The sequence below is a fragment of the Trematomus bernacchii genome, unplaced genomic scaffold (assembly GCF_902827165.1).
Source record: "Trematomus bernacchii unplaced genomic scaffold, fTreBer1.1, whole genome shotgun sequence".
NCBI lineage: Eukaryota > Metazoa > Chordata > Actinopteri > Perciformes > Nototheniidae > Trematomus > Trematomus bernacchii.
In genome coordinates this window covers 377,446-397,445 of record NW_022987817.1, presented here as the reverse complement: position 1 = coordinate 397,445, position 20,000 = coordinate 377,446, and the positions used below count along the sequence as shown (strand labels likewise).

The following is a 20,000-nucleotide window of genomic DNA, read 5'->3' as shown; positions in this document are numbered from 1 at the left end:
TCAGAACACAAGGGGACGGGTGAGAACCAGCATGACATGGGACCTTTAACCTGTTAAGCTTTTTTTTCACGAAACTGTGTCTCAGGGCTTCTTAACATTTAACAAACTATGAATGTGTCATACCCACCTAACGGGAAGAAACTCAGCGAACTGACGATACGAACCATTTTTACCGAAACAAAACACAAGTCTCTCAAGAAGCGTCTAAATGAGCCCTGAGCGAAGAAATGCACTTGGCACAGAACTCACGGTATAAATACTTTATTACTTATCGGATCTGCACAAACAAGATATCAGCTAGCAAGCTGAGAATCCACAGATTATAGAAATATAAGTATCATCACTGAGCGATCAGAACTCGCAGCATGGGAAGCAAACCCAGACATCACAACACGTAGCTTTACGAGGGGAAACACGGAAAATGGTCTTACCTTTTGCTGTTTCTGATGAAAAGTCGTGTTCAGTGGCATCACAACGATAAACACGCGGCTGAAGGTTCATCCAATGTGTCTGTGTCGCTTTGAAATGATTCCTGATCATCCATCAGCAATAAGCCTATTTTTCAGTTTTCAGAGCGTAACATCGCTTTCGGTTTGGGAAAACTGCGTACGCATCACTCTCACTCCTTATTTGGTAACGTGTAGGTGGATTTAGGAACCTCCCCTCGATTCTATTGGCTCTAACGGTCAGAAAGAGGTGTCAACCATCAAAATCGACCGATAGGTTCCAGAGAAATAGAAAATCCACCCAAATGACCCCAGAAGTGTTTATTTTTGCTAAACCTCTCTAAAAAGGTAAAATGTCACTTGTTTTGCATCAATCTTGATACAGGGTACTTATTATATGTTATAGTTTGGATTCCTAAAGCTTTTAGTCTCCGATCCCATCCTTCAAGGGTAGTTTTCACTATAAGTACTGGTTTTTTGGGACGGAAATTATAATTTAAATTTTTTTACTATGTCAATCTGAATTTACTTTAAAATAAAAACATCTATATTGATTCTGACTTTTCTACATCCAACTCACAGGTTTATCATTACTTTGAGAACAAAGATTATTAATTTAACCCTTTTAGAAGTGAATGGTCATTTGTTCTGGGAATGGCATTTAGAGCCTGAGACCTGAAAAACAGGCTCAGAGCTTAACAGGTTAAAACCTCAAATACATTGAAATAGATTTTATAAACAATGTGGAGCGTTGATCAGAGGAAGAGGAGGAGGAGGAGGAGGAGGGGGAGGAAGAGGAGGAGGAAGAGGAAGAGGAGGAGGAGGAGGAGGAGGAGGAGGAGTAGTAACTGTAACTAACTGTCTCTCTCTGTGTGTGCAGAAGTGTGTTCGGAGCGTTCTCCCAGGAGGAGGAGTATCTCTGGATCCGGGGAGCAGAGCGCTGAGAGCCCAAACTCCTCTCCCTTCAGAGTGCCGGTCAGTTCACATCCTCTTTCTACCTTTACTTCTGTCACTTTAATATCTATTTAGATTGTTAGTTCAATATCTATTTAGATTGTTACTTCAATATCTATTTAGATTGTTACTTCAATATCTATTTAGATTGTTAGTTCAATATCTATTTAGATTGTTACTTCAATATCTATTTAGATTGTTACTTCAATATCTATTTAGATTGTTAGTTTCATATCTATTCAGATTGTTAGTTTAATATCTATTTAGATTGTTAGTTCAATATCTATTTAGATTGTTACTTCAATATCTATTCAGATTGTTAGTTCAATATCTATTTAGATTGTTACTTCAATATCTATTTAGATTGTTAGTTTCATATCTATTCAGATTGTTAGTTTAATATCTATTTAGATTGTTAGTTTCATATCTATTTAGATTGTTAGTTCAATATCTATTTAGATTGTTAGTTTCATATCTATTTAGATTGTTAGTTCAATATCTATTCAGATTGTTAGTTCAATATCTATTTAGATTGTTAGTTCAATATCTATTTAGATTGTTAGTTTCATATCTATTTAGATTGTTAGTTCAATATCTATTCAGATTGTTAGTTCAATATCTATTTAGATTGTTAGTTCAATATCTATTCAGATTGTTAGTTCAATATCTATTTAGATTGTTAGTTTAATATCTATTTAGATTGTTAGTTTCATATCTATTTAGATTGTTAGTTCAATATCTATTTAGATTGTTAGTTTCATATCTATTTAGATTGTTAGTTCAATATCTATTCAGATTGTTAGTTCAATATCTATTTAGATTGTTAGTTCAATATCTATTCAGATTGTTAGTTCAATATCTATTTAGATTGTTAGTTCAATATCTATTTAGATTGTTAGTTTCATATCTATTTAGATTGTTAGTTCAATATCTATTCAGATTGTTAGTTCAATATCTATTTAGATTGTTAGTTCAATATCTATTCAGATTGTTAGTTCAATATCTATTTAGATTGTTAGTTTAATATCTATTTAGATTGTTAGTTTCATATCTATTTAGATTGTTAGTTCAATATCTATTTAGATTGTTAGTTTCATATCTATTTAGATTGTTAGTTCAATATCTATTCAGATTGTTAGTTCAATATCTATTTAGATTGTTAGTTCAATATCTATTCAGATTGTTAGTTCAATATCTATTTAGATTGTTAGTTCAATATCTATTCAGATTGTTAGTTCAATATCTATTCAGATTGTTAGTTCAATATCTATTTAGATTGTTAGTTCAATATCTATTCAGATTGTTAGTTCAATATCTATTTAGATTGTTAGTTTCATATCTATTTAGATTGTTAGTTTCATATCTATTCAGATTGTTAGTTTCATATCTATTTAGATTGTTAGTTTAATATCTATTTAGATTGTTAGTTTAATATCTATTCAGATTGTTAGTTCAATATCTATTCAGATTGTTAGTTCAATATCTATTTAGATTGTTAGTTCAATATCTATTCAGATTGTTAGTTCAATATCTATTTAGATTGTTAGTTCAATATCTATTCAGATTGTTAGTTTCATATCTATTCAGATTGTTAGTTTAATATCTATTTAGATTGTTAGTTTAATATCTATTCAGATTGTTAGTTTAATATCTATTTAGATTGTTAGTTCAATATCTATTTAGATTGTTAGTTCAATATCTATTCAGATTGTTAGTTTAATATCTATTTAGATTGTTAGTTTAATATCTATTTAGATTGTTAGTTCAATATCTATTCAGATTGTTAGTTCAATATCTATTTAGATTGTTAGTTCAATATCTATTCAGATTGTTAGTTTAATATCTATTTAGATTGTTAGTTTAATATCTATTTAGATTGTTAGTTCAATATCTATTTAGATTGTTAGTTTCATATCTATTCAGATTGTTAGTTTAATATCTATTTAGATTGTTAGTTCAATATCTATTTAGATTGTTAGTTTCATATCTATTCAGATTGTTAGTTTAATATCTATTTAGATTGTTAGTTTCATATCTATTTAGATTGTTAGTTCAATATCTATTTAGATTGTTAGTTTCATATCTATTCAGATTGTTAGTTTAATATCTATTTAGATTGTTAGTTTAATATCTATTTAGATTGTTAGTTCAATATCTATTCAGATTGTTAGTTCAATATCTATTTAGATTGTTAGTTCAATATCTATTCAGATTGTTAGTTTAATATCTATTTAGATTGTTAGTTTAATATCTATTTAGATTGTTAGTTCAATATCTATTTAGATTGTTAGTTTCATATCTATTCAGATTGTTAGTTTAATATCTATTTAGATTGTTAGTTCAATATCTATTTAGATTGTTAGTTTCATATCTATTCAGATTGTTAGTTTAATATCTATTCAGATTGTTAGTTCAATATCTATTTAGATTGTTAGTTCAATATCTATTCAGATTGTTAGTTTAATATCTATTTAGATTGTTAGTTTAATATCTATTTAGATTGTTAGTTCAATATCTATTTAGATTGTTAGTTTCATATCTATTCAGATTGTTAGTTTAATATCTATTTAGATTGTTAGTTCAATATCTATTTAGATTGTTAGTTTCATATCTATTCAGATTGTTAGTTTAATATCTATTTAGATTGTTAGTTCAATATCTATTGAGATTGTTAGTTCAATATCTATTCAGATTGTTAGTTTAATATCTATTTAGATTGTTAGTTCAATATCTATTTAGATTATTAGTTCAATATCTATTTAGATTGTTAGTTCAATATCTATTTAGATTGTTAGTTTCATATCTATTCAGATTGTTAGTTTAATATCTATTTAGATTGTTAGTTCAATATCTATTGAGATTGTTAGTTCAATATCTATTCAGATTGTTAGTTTAATATCTATTTAGATTGTTAGTTCAATATCTATTTAGATTGTTAGTTCAATATCTATTTAGATTGTTAGTTTCATATCTATTCAGATTGTTAGTTTAATATCTATTCAGATTGTTAGTTTAATATCTATTTAGATTGTTAGTTTCATATCTATTTAGATTGTTAGTTTCATATCTATTCAGATTGTTAGTTTAATATCTATTTAGATTGTTAGTTTCATATCTATTTAGATTGTTAGTTCAATATCTATTTAGATTGTTAGTTTCATATCTATTCAGATTGTTAGTTTAATATCTATTCAGATTGTTAGTTCAATATCTATTTAGATTGTTAGTTCAATATCTATTCAGATTGTTAGTTTAATATCTATTTAGATTGTTAGTTTAATATCTATTTAGATTGTTAGTTCAATATCTATTTAGATTGTTAGTTTCATATCTATTCAGATTGTTAGTTTAATATCTATTTAGATTGTTAGTTCAATATCTATTTAGATTGTTAGTTTCATATCTATTCAGATTGTTAGTTTAATATCTATTTAGATTGTTAGTTCAATATCTATTGAGATTGTTAGTTCAATATCTATTCAGATTGTTAGTTTAATATCTATTTAGATTGTTAGTTCAATATCTATTTAGATTATTAGTTCAATATCTATTTAGATTGTTAGTTCAATATCTATTCAGATTGTTAGTTTCATATCTATTTAGATTGTTAGTTTCATATCTATTTAGATTGTTAGTTCAATATCTATTTAGATTGTTAGTTTCATATCTATTCAGATTGTTAGTTTCATATCTATTTAGATTGTTAGTTTCATATCTATTTAGATTGTTAGTTCAATATCTATTTAGATTGTTAGTTCAATATCTATTTAGATTGTTAGTTTCATATCTATTTAGATTGTTAGTTCAATATCTATTTAGATTGTTAGTTTAATATCTATTCAGATTGTTAGTTCAATATCTATTTAGATTGTTAGTTTAATATCTATTTAGATTGTTAGTTTCATATCTATTTAGATTGTTAGTTTCATATCTATTTAGATTGTTAGTTTCATATCTATTCAGATTGTTAGTTCAATATCTATTCAGATTGTTAGTTTCATATCTATTTAGATTGTTAGTTTCATATCTATTTAGATTGTTAGTTCAATATCTATTCAGATTGTTAGTTCAATATCTATTCAGATTGTTAGTTCAATATCTATTTAGATTGTTAGTTTAATATCTATTCAGATTGTTAGTTCAATATCTATTTAGATTGTTAGTTTAATATCTATTTAGATTGTTAGTTTCATATCTATTTAGATTGTTAGTTTCATATCTATTTAGATTGTTAGTTCAATATCTATTTAGATAGTTAGTTTAATATCTATTCAGATTGTTAGTTTAATATCTATTTAGATTGTTAGTTTCATATCTATTTAGATTGTTAGTTCAATATCTATTTAGATTGTTAGTTTCATATCTATTTAGATTGTTAGTTCAATATCTATTTAGATTGTTAGTTTAATATCTATTTAGATTGTTAGTTCAATATCTATTTAGATTGTTAGTTCAATATCTATTTAGATTGTTAGTTTAATATCTATTCAGATTGTTAGTTTAATATCTATTTAGATTGTTAGTTTAATATCTATTCAGATTGTTAGTTCAATATCTATTTAGATTGTTAGTTCAATATCTATTTAGATTGTTAGTTCAATATCTATTTAGATTGTTACTTCAATATCTATTCAGATTGTTAGTTCAATATCTATTTAGATTGTTAGTTCAATATCTATTTAGATTGTTACTTCAATATCTATTTAGATTGTTACTTCAATATCTATTCAGATTGTTAGTTTAATATCTATTTAGATTGTTAGTTTCATATCTATTTAGATTGTTAGTTCAATATCTATTTAGATTGTTAGTTCAATATCTATTTAGATTGTTAGTTCAATATCTATTTAGATTGTTAGTTCAATATCTATTCAGATTGTTAGTTTAATATCTATTTAGATTGTTAGTTTCATATCTATTTAGATTGTTAGTTCAATATCTATTTAGATTGTTAGTTCAATATCTATTTAGATTGTTAGTTCAATATCTATTTAGATTGTTACTTCAATATCTATTCAGATTGTTAGTTCAATATCTATTTAGATTGTTACTTCAATATCTATTTAGATTGTTACTTCAATATCTATTCAGATTGTTAGTTTAATATCTATTTAGATTGTTAGTTCAATATCTATTTAGATTGTTAGTTCAATATCTATTCAGATTGTTAGTTTAATATCTATTTAGATTGTTAGTTTCATATCTATTTAGATTGTTAGTTCAATATCTATTTAGATTGTTAGTTCAATATCTATTTAGATTGTTAGTTCAATATCTATTTAGATTGTTACTTCAATATCTATTCAGATTGTTAGTTCAATATCTATTTAGATTGTTACTTCAATATCTATTTAGATTGTTACTTCAATATCTATTCAGATTGTTAGTTCAATATCTATTTAGATTGTTACTTCAATATCTATTTAGATTGTTACTTCAATATCTATTCAGATTGTTAGTTTAATATCTATTTAGATTGTTAGTTCAATATCTATTTAGATTGTTAGTTTAATATCTATTTAGATTGTTAGTTTCATATCTATTCAGATTGTTAGTTTAATATCTATTTAGATTGTTAGTTCAATATCTATTCAGATTGTTAGTTTAATATCTATTTAGATTGTTAGTTTCATATCTATTTAGATTGTTAGTTCAATATCTATTTAGATTGTTACTTCAATATCTATTCAGATTGTTAGTTCAATATCTATTTAGATTGTTACTTCAATATCTATTTAGATTGTTACTTCAATATCTATTCAGATTGTTAGTTCAATATCTATTTAGATTGTTACTTCAATATCTATTTAGATTGTTACTTCAATATCTATTCAGATTGTTAGTTTAATATCTATTCAGATTGTTAGTTTCATATCTATTCAGATTGTTACTTCAATATCTATTTAGATTGTTACTTCAATATCTATTCAGATTGTTAGTTTAATATCTATTCAGATTGTTAGTTTCATATCTATTTAGATTGTTAGTTCAATATCTATTTAGATTGTTAGTTCAATATCTATTTAGATTGTTAGTTCAATATCTATTTAGATTGTTACTTCAATATCTATTCAGATTGTTACTTCAATATCTATTTAGATTGTTACTTCAATATCTATTCAGATTGTTAGTTCAATATCTATTTAGATTGTTAGTTTAATATCTATTTAGATTGTTAGTTTCATATCTATTTAGATTGTTAGTTTCATATCTATTTAGATTGTTAGTTCAATATCTATTTAGATAGTTAGTTTAATATCTATTCAGATTGTTAGTTTAATATCTATTTAGATTGTTAGTTTCATATCTATTTAGATTGTTAGTTCAATATCTATTTAGATTGTTAGTTTCATATCTATTTAGATTGTTAGTTCAATATCTATTTAGATTGTTAGTTTAATATCTATTTAGATTGTTAGTTCAATATCTATTTAGATTGTTAGTTCAATATCTATTTAGATTGTTAGTTTAATATCTATTCAGATTGTTAGTTTAATATCTATTTAGATTGTTAGTTTAATATCTATTCAGATTGTTAGTTCAATATCTATTTAGATTGTTAGTTCAATATCTATTTAGATTGTTAGTTCAATATCTATTTAGATTGTTACTTCAATATCTATTCAGATTGTTAGTTCAATATCTATTTAGATTGTTAGTTCAATATCTATTTAGATTGTTACTTCAATATCTATTTAGATTGTTACTTCAATATCTATTCAGATTGTTAGTTTAATATCTATTTAGATTGTTAGTTTCATATCTATTTAGATTGTTAGTTCAATATCTATTTAGATTGTTAGTTCAATATCTATTTAGATTGTTAGTTCAATATCTATTTAGATTGTTAGTTCAATATCTATTCAGATTGTTAGTTTAATATCTATTTAGATTGTTAGTTTCATATCTATTTAGATTGTTAGTTCAATATCTATTTAGATTGTTAGTTCAATATCTATTTAGATTGTTAGTTCAATATCTATTTAGATTGTTACTTCAATATCTATTCAGATTGTTAGTTCAATATCTATTTAGATTGTTACTTCAATATCTATTTAGATTGTTACTTCAATATCTATTCAGATTGTTAGTTTAATATCTATTTAGATTGTTAGTTCAATATCTATTTAGATTGTTAGTTCAATATCTATTCAGATTGTTAGTTTAATATCTATTTAGATTGTTAGTTTCATATCTATTTAGATTGTTAGTTCAATATCTATTTAGATTGTTAGTTCAATATCTATTTAGATTGTTAGTTCAATATCTATTTAGATTGTTACTTCAATATCTATTCAGATTGTTAGTTCAATATCTATTTAGATTGTTACTTCAATATCTATTTAGATTGTTACTTCAATATCTATTCAGATTGTTAGTTCAATATCTATTTAGATTGTTACTTCAATATCTATTTAGATTGTTACTTCAATATCTATTCAGATTGTTAGTTTAATATCTATTCAGATTGTTAGTTTCATATCTATTTAGATTGTTAGTTCAATATCTATTTAGATTGTTAGTTCAATATCTATTTAGATTGTTAGTTCAATATCTATTTAGATTGTTACTTCAATATCTATTCAGATTGTTACTTCAATATCTATTTAGATTGTTACTTCAATATCTATTCAGATTGTTAGTTCAATATCTATTTAGATTGTTACTTCAATATCTATTTAGATTGTTACTTCAATATCTATTCAGATTGTTAGTTTCATATCTATTCAGATTGTTACGTGTTACACTGTGTGCACTTTATAAGGATAAGATTTACTTTATTGATTTCAATTTGGGATTTATTATTATTGTTATTTTTATCCCAATTCTGGATTTTTACTTTTTGTTAAATCCCAATTTTGTAATATTCTTGTCCTTTTTTTGTATTTTTCCAGTTTTTAGGAATACAAACAAAAAAATGGTTATCTCGATTTTGGGATTCTCTTTTTTTTGTGATGTCGTTGATTTTTATTACAAAATCTAACTAATATACATTTTCAAAACCAATCTGAATCTGTCCACCCTCAGACATCGTACACGCACACACATGCACACAGTGTCACACACACACATGCACACACACACACGCATGCACACAGTCTCACACACACACACACACACACACACACACACACACACACACACACACACACACACACACACACACACACACACATCTGTTTTGTACTTTTATAATAAATTCAGTTCAATCAGGAGAGACGGTTTTGATGTAAGAATACATATTTATTGCCAGGAATAAACAAATGAATGTAATGGAGTTTTGGCGATCTGAAGGGGAGTGGCTTAGCTTGACCCTGGTGGTGGTGAATGGATAGTTGGGTTCGGTCTGAAGGGGAGGGGCTTAGCTTGACCCTGGTGGTGGTGAATGGATAGTTGGGGTCGGTCTGAAGGGGAGGGGCTTAGCTTGACCCTGGTGGTGGTGAATGGATAGTTGGGTTCGGTCTGAAGGGGAGGGGCTTAGCTTGACCCTGGTGGTGGTGAATGGATAGTTGGGTTAGGTCTGAAGGGGAGGGGCTTAGCTTGACCCTGGTGGTGGTGAATGGATAGTTGGAGTCGTTCCGAAGGGGAGTGGCTTAGCTTGACCCTGGTGGTGGTGAATGGATAGTTGGGTTAGGTCTGAAGGGGAGTGGCTTAGCTTGACCCTGGTGGTGGTGAATGGATAGTTGGGTTCGGTCTGAAGGGGAGTGGCTTAGCTTGACCCTGGTGGTGGTGAATGGATAGTTGGGTTCGGTCTGAAGGGGAGTGGCTTAGCTTGACCCTGGTGGTGGTGAATGGATAGTTGGGTTCGGTCTGAAGGGGAGTGGCTTAGCTTGACCCTGGTGGTGGTGAATGGATAGTTGGAGTCGGTCTGAAGGGGAGTGGCTTAGCTTGACCCTGGTGGTGGTGAATGGATAGTTGGGTTAGGTCTGAAGGGGAGGGGCTTAGCTTGACCCTGGTGGTGGTGAATGGATAGTTGGGTTCGGTCTGAAGGGGAGTGGCTTAGCTTGACCCTGGTGGTGGTGAATGGATAGTTGGGTTCGGTCTGAAGGGGAGTGGCTTAGCTTGACCCTGGTGGTGGTGAATGGATAGTTGGAGTCGGTCTGCAGGGGAGTGGCTTAGCTTGACCCTGGTGGTGGTGAATGGATGATTGGGTTCGGTCTGAAGGGGAGGGGCTTAGCTTGGCCCTGGATTCAGAGGGACAGGAGGTGAAAAGGGGGGAGGACGGTTGCGTCGAGTCACCTGAAATAACAGCTGTCAGAGGGGAGAGCAGATTTAAAAGGTATTGCGGAGCCCTATGATAGGCTTGTGAGAATAGAGCGAAGTGATTGGTTAAGCTGGGGAGTGACGCCCCCGGTCACTTATTGAGAGGAGAGAGAGTAGTGACATGGACATAGTAAATTAATGAATGAGGAAAGAAGGTCTTCCTGGTTGAAAGGAAGGTGTTCTGTAGAAAAAGACCCGGTCCAAATTGGAATCTAAAAACCTGAAGTCCCGTTTATGAGTTTAAACTGTCTGATGGAGGGGTGAAAGACAGACTAAACAACAACAACAACAACATGAAGAGAGCACTGTTTTTCTCTAAACATCTGCATTTAGTGAACGACTACAACGGTTTCCAGCAGATCTGAGAGAGATGTTAGAATCAGTTTTCTGTGTTTCCTGATGAGTGTGAGGAACAAACCTCCATCAGTGTCAGGAACCTGCGCGTATTTATAGAGCGCCCTCTGTGCTGGCAGAGTGCATGCTGGGAGATGTGCAGAGGTACAGTGACTTTATTCTGAGGCGTCAACGGCAGCCAATGAGCCTGATGGGAATTATTGTGTTTGAGGGTTATTAATATCTACGGAAATGAGGCCGCTCACTTCCTTCTGCACCGAAGCTTTTTATTGTCACACAGGACCTGATGGGTGGAGAACAGCTGAGTCATGATGCTCACACACACACACACACACACACACACACACACACACACACACACACACACACACACACACACAGACACACACACAGACACAGACACACACACACACACAGAGACACACACACACACACACACACACACACATATAGATAGAGACACACACACAGAGACACACACACAGACACACACAGACAGACAGACAGACAGACAAACAGACACACACACAGAGACACACACACACACACACACACACACACACACACACACACAGATAGAGACACACACACAGAGACACACACACACATGCACACACGCACACACATACATACACACACACACACACACACACACACAGACAGACAGACAGACAGAGACACACACACACACACACACACAGACAGTCACACACACACACACACACACACACACACACACACACACACACACATATATAGACAGACACCCAAACAGACAGAGACACACACACACACACAGACAGAGAGACACACACACACACGCACACACACACACAGACACACACACACACACACACACACAGACAGACAGACAGACAGACACACACAGACAGACAGACAGACAGACAGAGACACACACACACACACACACACACACACACACACACAGAGAGAGGTTTTTGATGTGTTTTTATATATGCATTGTATCTGGATGCAGAGTTAGTCATTTGTCAGTATATCTGAAATGACTACGTTAGCTACGTTAGCTAGCTAGCTCACAGCAGATCTGCAGTAACATCAGAAGGAGTCATGTGACCACATTGTTAAAATAAGACCATAACACATTTCAGGTGAGTTTCCAACAACAGAGACAGTTGTTCAGCTTTATAATCCTGAACGTCGTTTTTCTTAGTGTGTGCCAGTCGATTTGTTTTGTGAAATCTGCAAACCAGGTGCAGGACACACGACGGGAGACGAGTGTTAATCCTCCTGAGATGAATCGTCCACATTCTAATTATTATTTCTGATCTTTCTGTCTTTGTTTTTGGTTTTTAATCCTCAGGGTTTCTTCAGTAAACGACTGAAAGGCTCCATCAAGAGGACGAAGAGTCAGACCAAACTGGACCGGAACACCAGCTTCAGACTGCCATCGCTACGGCAACCAGAACCAGACAGGTGTGTGTGTGTGTGTGTGTGTGTGACTGTGTGTAAGAGAGACTGTGTGTGTGAGACTTTGTTTGAGTGTGTGAGACTTTGTTTGAGTGTGTGAGACTTTGTTTGAGTGTGTGAGACTTTGTTTGAGTGTGTGAGACTTTGTTTGAGTGTGTGTGAGTGTGTGTGTTTGTGTGTGTGTGTGTGTTATCTACTTCCTGTTTTGTGTGTGTGTTGCTGTGATCTGGTGCCCTGTGTGAGGTCAGTTGGATCAGCTGTTCTGTAGAAAACTGAGAAGACCCGGTCCGATCAGCTGGACTGATATAACTTCATAATTTGTAAATGCAAAAAGTAGCAGGGAAATTATTGAAAAACAGGGCAAATACAAAATTAAAAGAAATACATAATAACAAAATACACAGAAAAAATTAAAATGTCCATTAAATCTGAATGGAAACACTAATAATCCTGAGACCCCACATTGTTGGGATTACATTTAGTGTTCATTGTCTTTCATTGTGAATTTAAAACAAAAAGTCTGTGTTTTAATCAAGTCACCAAAACCTAAATATTGCACACAAAGCACAGAGATACTGAGGAAAGGGGGAATTAATGTAAACAAATATATTGTTAATAATATGTTTATTATATTGTTTAACTTAAATATATATTATCACATAAAAAAACAGTGTTGTGATGCACCGCTGCCTCTGCGTAGGGATGCAGCTGTAACATCGACAGACTGTCTGCCAGCTGGACAGCAGGATAATGCTTTACACACACACACACACACACACACACACACACACACACACACACACACACACACACACACACACACACACACACACACACACACACACACACACACACACACACACACACACACACACACACACACACACACACTCTCTCTCTCAGCCTCTCATCAGGAGTCAGTCTGAGCTCTGACTCCTGATGGACGGTTCTTCTTCTCTGCTGCGGAGAACTCTGAGGTTCAGGTAGGTGTGTGTGTGTGTGTGTGTGAGCCTTGTTCACCTTCTATAGTAAAGTATAGTTTGTCGCAGGATGGTAGCATTGGAGCTAACGTGACAGAACAACAACACGTAGCTGCTCGTGGGAAAACATCAAAACTATTAAAATGATAAAGAGTAGCATCCTGTTCATGGTGTAGCTGAAGGTTAATTTATAGATGGAAGTGTAGTAGTGGAATATCGGTACACAGATCTCCTCATCAATTCCCAACCCAGTCTCACGGCATTTCGTGTTATTAGTCACAACATTAATTTAATCTATTGATTCTTGTTCACCAACACGATTTTCACATTTTTTTCGTGTCACACAGAACGATTTTAAATGCAATGTATTTCTATTGGTAGTATGTTTCGTGCCTGCAACACGTCTTTTTGTCCGGTCGGGTCTTGGAAGACCAGAAGCTGTGTGGTTCATAAAAACATGTTCTTACTCAATATCTTACCCTAAGCCTAACCCTATCCCTTTTATTTTAAATTGTATAATGTCTGAGTTTTTTTGCCGTCAGTGAGGAAAAGAAATGGCTCAGAGCCTCAGAATACTGACATCTGTATTTTATGTCATCTTTTTTTCCTTCTAATTTGTTATTATTTGGTGCAGGCACGAAACATACTACCATTATAAATACATTGCTTCTAAAATCGTTCTGTGTCAGAATACTGAAATCTATATTTTTAAAAATCTGTTTTTCCTTCTAATTTGTTATTATTTACATTGCTTTTAAAATCGTTCTGTGTGACACGAAAAAAATGGCGAAATCGTGTTCACGAATCAATAGATTCATTTTGTGACTATAACACGAAATGCCGTGAGACTGGGTTGCAATTCCCTGTGTTGTTAGCACGTTAGCATGCTTGTTAGCATACCTCACTTCCGACAGTTGTTACTGTTTTTAATATGAGTTTTATTCGTTTTGTGTTGTTTTTTCTCTAGTGGTTGTGTGTTTGTTGCATGAAGTGGAGACATGTACATTTACTGAAGTACTGTGCTTAAGAACTTTAAAATGTGAGGTACTTGTACTTCACAAAACATTATTTTACAGCATGAGATACTTGGCTCCTTTGCAGATGTAGGGTATTAAAACAAAATGTAAGTAAACTAATATATGTTTATATATTCTTATGATTGGTTCAGTATACTGTATAGTAATCACAATAAACCCAGCCTTCACCAAGTGCACCATCAGATGAACTCATCAACACAATGGAATATATATGTAATGAGTACTTTTGGTCCCTAAAGTATATTTTAATACTCATAATAACATTTTGAAGCAGTATTTTAACTGTGTGTGTGTGTGTGTGTGTGTGTGTGTGTGTGTGTGTGTGTGTGTGTGTGTGTGTGTGTGTGTGTGTGTGTGTGTGTGTGTGTGTGTGTGTGTGGTGTGTGTGTGTGTGTGTGTGTGTGTGTGTGTGTGTGTGTGTGTGTGTGTGTGTGTGTGTGTGTGTGTGTGTGTGTGTGTGTGTGTGTGTGTGTGTGTGTGTGTGTGTGTGTCTCTGTGAATGTGTGTGTGTAAGCTTAGTAAGTGCTTCCTCTAACAGCAGTGTATCAGGTTTCTATCATAATGCAGAGACCAGCCCTTCGTGTGTGTGTGTACGGTTTTAATGTCGTCAGGGAGTCTGATGTTGGTGACGCATCATAATCCAGGATTACATAACTCACACACAGCAGGGGATTACACACACACACACACACACACACACACACACACACTTAAGAGAGATCTCCTGAAAAGTCATTCAGTGTTTCTAACAATCAAAAGGGAACATTTCAGATTAACATAAAATAAAACTCCTTTAAAAGATTAAGATATGACTGAAGTTTTTATGAACTAATATTACTTTTAATAAATTGAAATAACAAACAAATCACAATTTTACTTTATTTGGAAATCCCTCACTTCTTCATCTGACCTCCTCTCGTTGAACCCGCCCCCTCGTTGCCTAGCGCCCGTTGTCTCCATGAGGAGGCAGTTGTTATGGAAACGCCCCCGAAGGGCCTCGCTGTGATTGGTTCCCAGGACGGCGTTTTTGTTTTTTAGCCGCCCGAATCTTAGGGGATGTTGGACATGTCTCCATGCTTTAATGTTCAGGTGTATATCAGTATGTAGTGTCTCTACTTTAAAGAGTCCTCTCCTGCTGATGTTCAGGTGTATATCAGTATGTAGTGTCTCTACTTTAAAGAGTCCTCTCCTGCTGATGTTCAGGTGTATATCAGTATGTAGTGTCTCTACTTTAAAGAGTCCTCTCCTGCTGATGTTCAGGTGTATATCAGTATGTAGTGTCTCTACTTTAAAGAGTCCTCTCCTGCTGATGTTCAGGGTGTATATCAGTATGTAGTGTCTCTACTTTAAAGAGTCCTCTCCTGCTGATGTTCAGGTGTATATCAGTATGTAGTGTCTCTACTTTAAAGAGTCCTCTCCTGCTGATGTTCAGGTGTATATCAGTATGTCGTGTCTCTACTTTAAAGAGTCCTCTCCTGCTGATGTTCAGGTGTATATCAGTATGTAGTGTCTCTACTTTAAAGAGTCCTCTCCTGCTGATGTTCAGGTGTATATCAGTATCTAGTGTCTCTACTTTAAAGAGTCCTCTCCTGCTGATGTTCAGGTGTATATCAGTATCTAGTGTCTCTACTTTAAAGAGTCCTCTCCTGCTGATGTTCAGGTGTATATCAGTATGTAGAGTCTCTACTTTAAAGAGTCCTCTCCTGCTGATGTTCAGGTGTATATCAGTATGTAGTGTCTCTACTTTAAAGAGTCCTCTCCTGCTGATGTTCAGGTGTATATCAGTATGTAGTGTCTCTACTTTAAAGAGTCCTCTCCTGCTGATGTTCAGGTGTATATCAGTATGTAGTGTCTCTACTTTAAAGAGTCCTCTCCTGCTGATGTTCAGGTGTATATCAGTATGTAGTGTCTCTACTTTAAAGAGTCCTCTCCTGCTGATGTTCAGGTGTATATCAGTATGTAGTGTCTCTACTTTAAAGAGTCCTCTCCTGCTGATGTTCAGGTGTATATCAGTCTGTAGTGTCTCTACTTTAAAGAGTCCTCTCCTGCTGATGTTCAGGTGTATATCAGTATGTAGTGTCTCTACTTTAAAGAGTCCTCTCCTGCTGATGTTCAGGTGTATATCAGTATGTAGTGTCTCTACTTTAAAGAGTCATCTCCTGCTGATGTTCAGGTGTATATCAGTATGTAGTGTCTCTACTTTAAAGAGTCCTCTCCTGCTGATGTTCAGGTGTATATCAGTATGTAGTGTCCTCTACTTTAAAGAGTCCTCTCCTGCTGATGTTCAGGTGTATATCAGTATGTAGTGTCTCTACTTTAAAGAGTCCTCTCCTGCTGATGTTCAGGTGTATATCAGTATGTAGTGTCTCTACTTTAAAGAGTCCTCTCCTGCTGATGTTCAGGTGTATATCAGTATGTAGTGTCTCTACTTTAAAGAGTCCTCTCCTGCTGATGTTCAGGTGTATATCAGTATGTAGTGTCTCTACTTTAAAGAGTCCTCTCCTGCTGATGTTCAGGTGTATATCAGTATGTAGTGTCTCTACTTTAAAGAGTCCTCTCCTGCTGATGTTCAGGTGTATATCAGTATGTAGTGTCTCTACTTTAAAGAGTCCTCTCCTGCTGATGATCAGGTGTATATCAGTATGTAGTGTCTCTACTTTAAAGAGTCCTCTCCTGCTGATGTTCAGGTGTATATCAGTATGTAGTGTCTCTACTTTAAAGAGTCCTCTCCTGCTGATGTTCAGGTGTATATCAGTATGTAGTGTCTCTACTTTAAAGAGTCCTCTCCTGTTGATGTTCAGGTGTATATCAGTATGTAGTGTCTCTACTTTAAAGAGTCCTCTCCTGCTGATGTTCAGGTGTATATCAGTATGTAGTGTCTCTACTTTAAAGAGTCCTCTCCTGCTGATGTTCAGGTGTATATCAGTATGTAGTGTCTCTACTTTAAAGAGTCCTCTCCTGCTGATGTTCAGGTGTATATCAGTATGTAGTGTCTCTACTTTAAAGAGTCCTCTCCTGCTGATGTTCAGGTGTATATCAGTATGTAGTGTCTCTACTTTAAAGAGTCCTCTCCTGCTGATGTTCAGGTGTATATCAGGTATGTAGTGTCTCTACTTTAAAGAGTCCTCTCCTGCTGATGTTCAGGTGTATATCAGTATGTAGTGTCCTCTACTTTAAAGAGTCCTCTCCTGCTGATGTTCAGGGTGTATATCAGTATGTAGTGTCTCTACTTTAAAAGAGTCCTCTCCTGCTGATGATCAGGTGTATATCAGTATGTAGTGTCTCTACTTTAAAGAGTCCTCTCCTGCTGATGTTCAGGTGTATATCAGTATGTAGTGTCTCTACTTTAAAGAGTCCTCTCCTGCTGATGTTCAGGTGTATATCAGTATGTAGTGTCTCTACTTTAAAGAGTCCTCTCCTGCTGATGTTCAGGTGTATATCAGTATGTAGTGTCTCTACTTTAAAGAGTCCTCTCCTGCTGATGTTCAGGTGTATATCAGTATGTAGTGTCTCTACTTTAAAGAGTCCTCTCCTGCTGATGTTCAGGTGTATATCAGTATGTAGTGTCTCTACTTTAAAGAGTCCTCTCCTGCTGATGTTCAGGTGTATATCAGTATGTAGTGTCTCTACTTTAAAGAGTCCTCTCCTGCTGATGTTCAGGTGTATATCAGTATGTAGTGTCTCTACTTTAAAGAGTCCTCTCCTGCTGATGTTCAGGTGTATATCAGTATGTAGTATCTCTACTTTAAAGAGTCCTCTCCTGCTGATGTTCAGGTGTATATCAGTATGTAGTGTCTCTTCTTTAAAGAGTCCTCTCCTGATGATGTTCAGGTGTATATCAGTATGTAGTGTCTCTACTTTAAAGAGTCCTCTCCTCCTGATGTTCAGGTGTATATCAGTATGTAGTGTCTCTACTTTAAAGAGTCCTCTCCTGCTGATGTTCAGGTGTATATCAGTGTGTAGTGTCTCTACTTTAAAGAGTCCTCTCCTGCTGATGTTCAGGTGTATATCAGTATGTAGTGTCTCTACTTTAAAGAGTCCTCTCCTGCTGATGTTCAGGTGTATATCAGTATGTAGTGTCTCTACTTTAAAGAGTCCTCTCCTGCTGATGTTCAGGTGTATATCAGTATGTAGTGTCTCTACTTTAAAGAGTCCTCTCCTGCTGATGTTCAGGTGTTTATCAGTATGTAGAGTCTCTACTTTAAAGAGTTCTCTCCTGCTGATGTTCAGGTGTATATCAGTATGTAGTGTCTCTACTTTAAAGAGTCCTCTCCTGCTGATGTTCAGGTGTATATCAGTATGTAGTGTCTCTACTTTAAAGAGTCCTCCAGAGAAACCAGAGCCCAGTCTGCTCTGATAGGTTAGCTGGCCTGCTCCGTTGTGATTGGTCAACCTGCTTAGAGATGTCCCGCCCCCTTAATCACGTACAATGCACAATATAATTGAATTCTTTTTGTGAAGCACTTTGAATTGCCTTGTGTTTCTGTATAGATACACTTGCCTCCTCATGTAAACAAACTCCTCCTCCTCCTCCCCCCCCCCCCCAGGTCCCGTGGTCTCCCCCGGTTACAGGAAGTCTCCCAGGACCCCCTGCTGACTCCCTGCAGTGCAGTGGAGTCTCTGGATCTGAACATGGAGGACGACGTGTTCATCAAGCCTCTGCACAGCAGCATCCTGGGCCAGGACTTCTGCTTCGAGGTCAGGACACACTGTCTCTCTGATGGTCTACCTGTCTCTCTGATGGTCTACCTGTCTCTCTGATGGTCTACCTGTCTCTCTGATGGTCTACCTGTCTCTCAAGGTCTACCTGTCTCTCTGATGGTCTACCTGTCTCTCTGATGGTCTACCTGTCTCTCTGATGGTCTACCTGTCTCTCTGATGGTTTACCTGTCTCTTTCAAGGTCTACCTGTCTCTCTGATGGTTTACCTGTCTCTTTCATGGTCTACCTGTCTCTCTGATGGTGTACCTGTCTCTCTGATGGTCTACCTGTCTCTCTGATGGTCTACCTGTCTCTCTGATGGTCTACCTGTCTCTCTGATGGTCTACCTGTCTCTCTGATGGTCTACCTGTCTCTCTGATGGTCTACCTGTCTCTCTTCTGATGGTCTACCTGTCTCTCTGATGGTCTACCTGTCTCTCTGATGGTCTACCTGTCTCTCTGATGGTCTACATGTCTCTCTGATGGTCTACCTGTCTCTCTGATGGTCTACCTGTCTCTCTGATGGTCTACATGTCTCTCTGATGGTCTACATGTCTCTCTGATGGTCTACCTGTCTCTCTGATGGTCTACCTGTCTCTCTTCTGATGGTTTACCTGTCTCTCTGATGGTCTACCTGTCTCTCTGATGGTTACATGTCTCTCTGATGGTCTACCTGTCTCTCTGATGGTTACATGTCTCTCTGATGGTCTACATGTCTCTCTGATGGTCTACCTGTCTCTCTGATGGTCTACATGTCTCTCTGATGGTCTACCTGTCTCTCTGATGGTCTACCTGTCTCTCTGATGGTCTACTGTCT

The 20,000-nt window shown here is 34.5% G+C and overlaps 1 protein-coding gene across 1 annotated transcript in view; it reads left to right on the top strand.

The window, feature by feature from the left end:
* Positions 1-20,000, top strand: part of LOC117498825 (ras GTPase-activating protein nGAP-like) — a gene marked incomplete in the record, with an annotated part of 75,364 nt that overhangs the window by 32,236 nt on the left and 23,128 nt on the right. Inside the window, 2 exon segments of the mRNA XM_034150969.1 lie at positions 1,327-1,421; positions 12,361-12,475. Coding sequence (XP_034006860.1) covers positions 1,327-1,421; positions 12,361-12,475 — 210 coding nt within the window.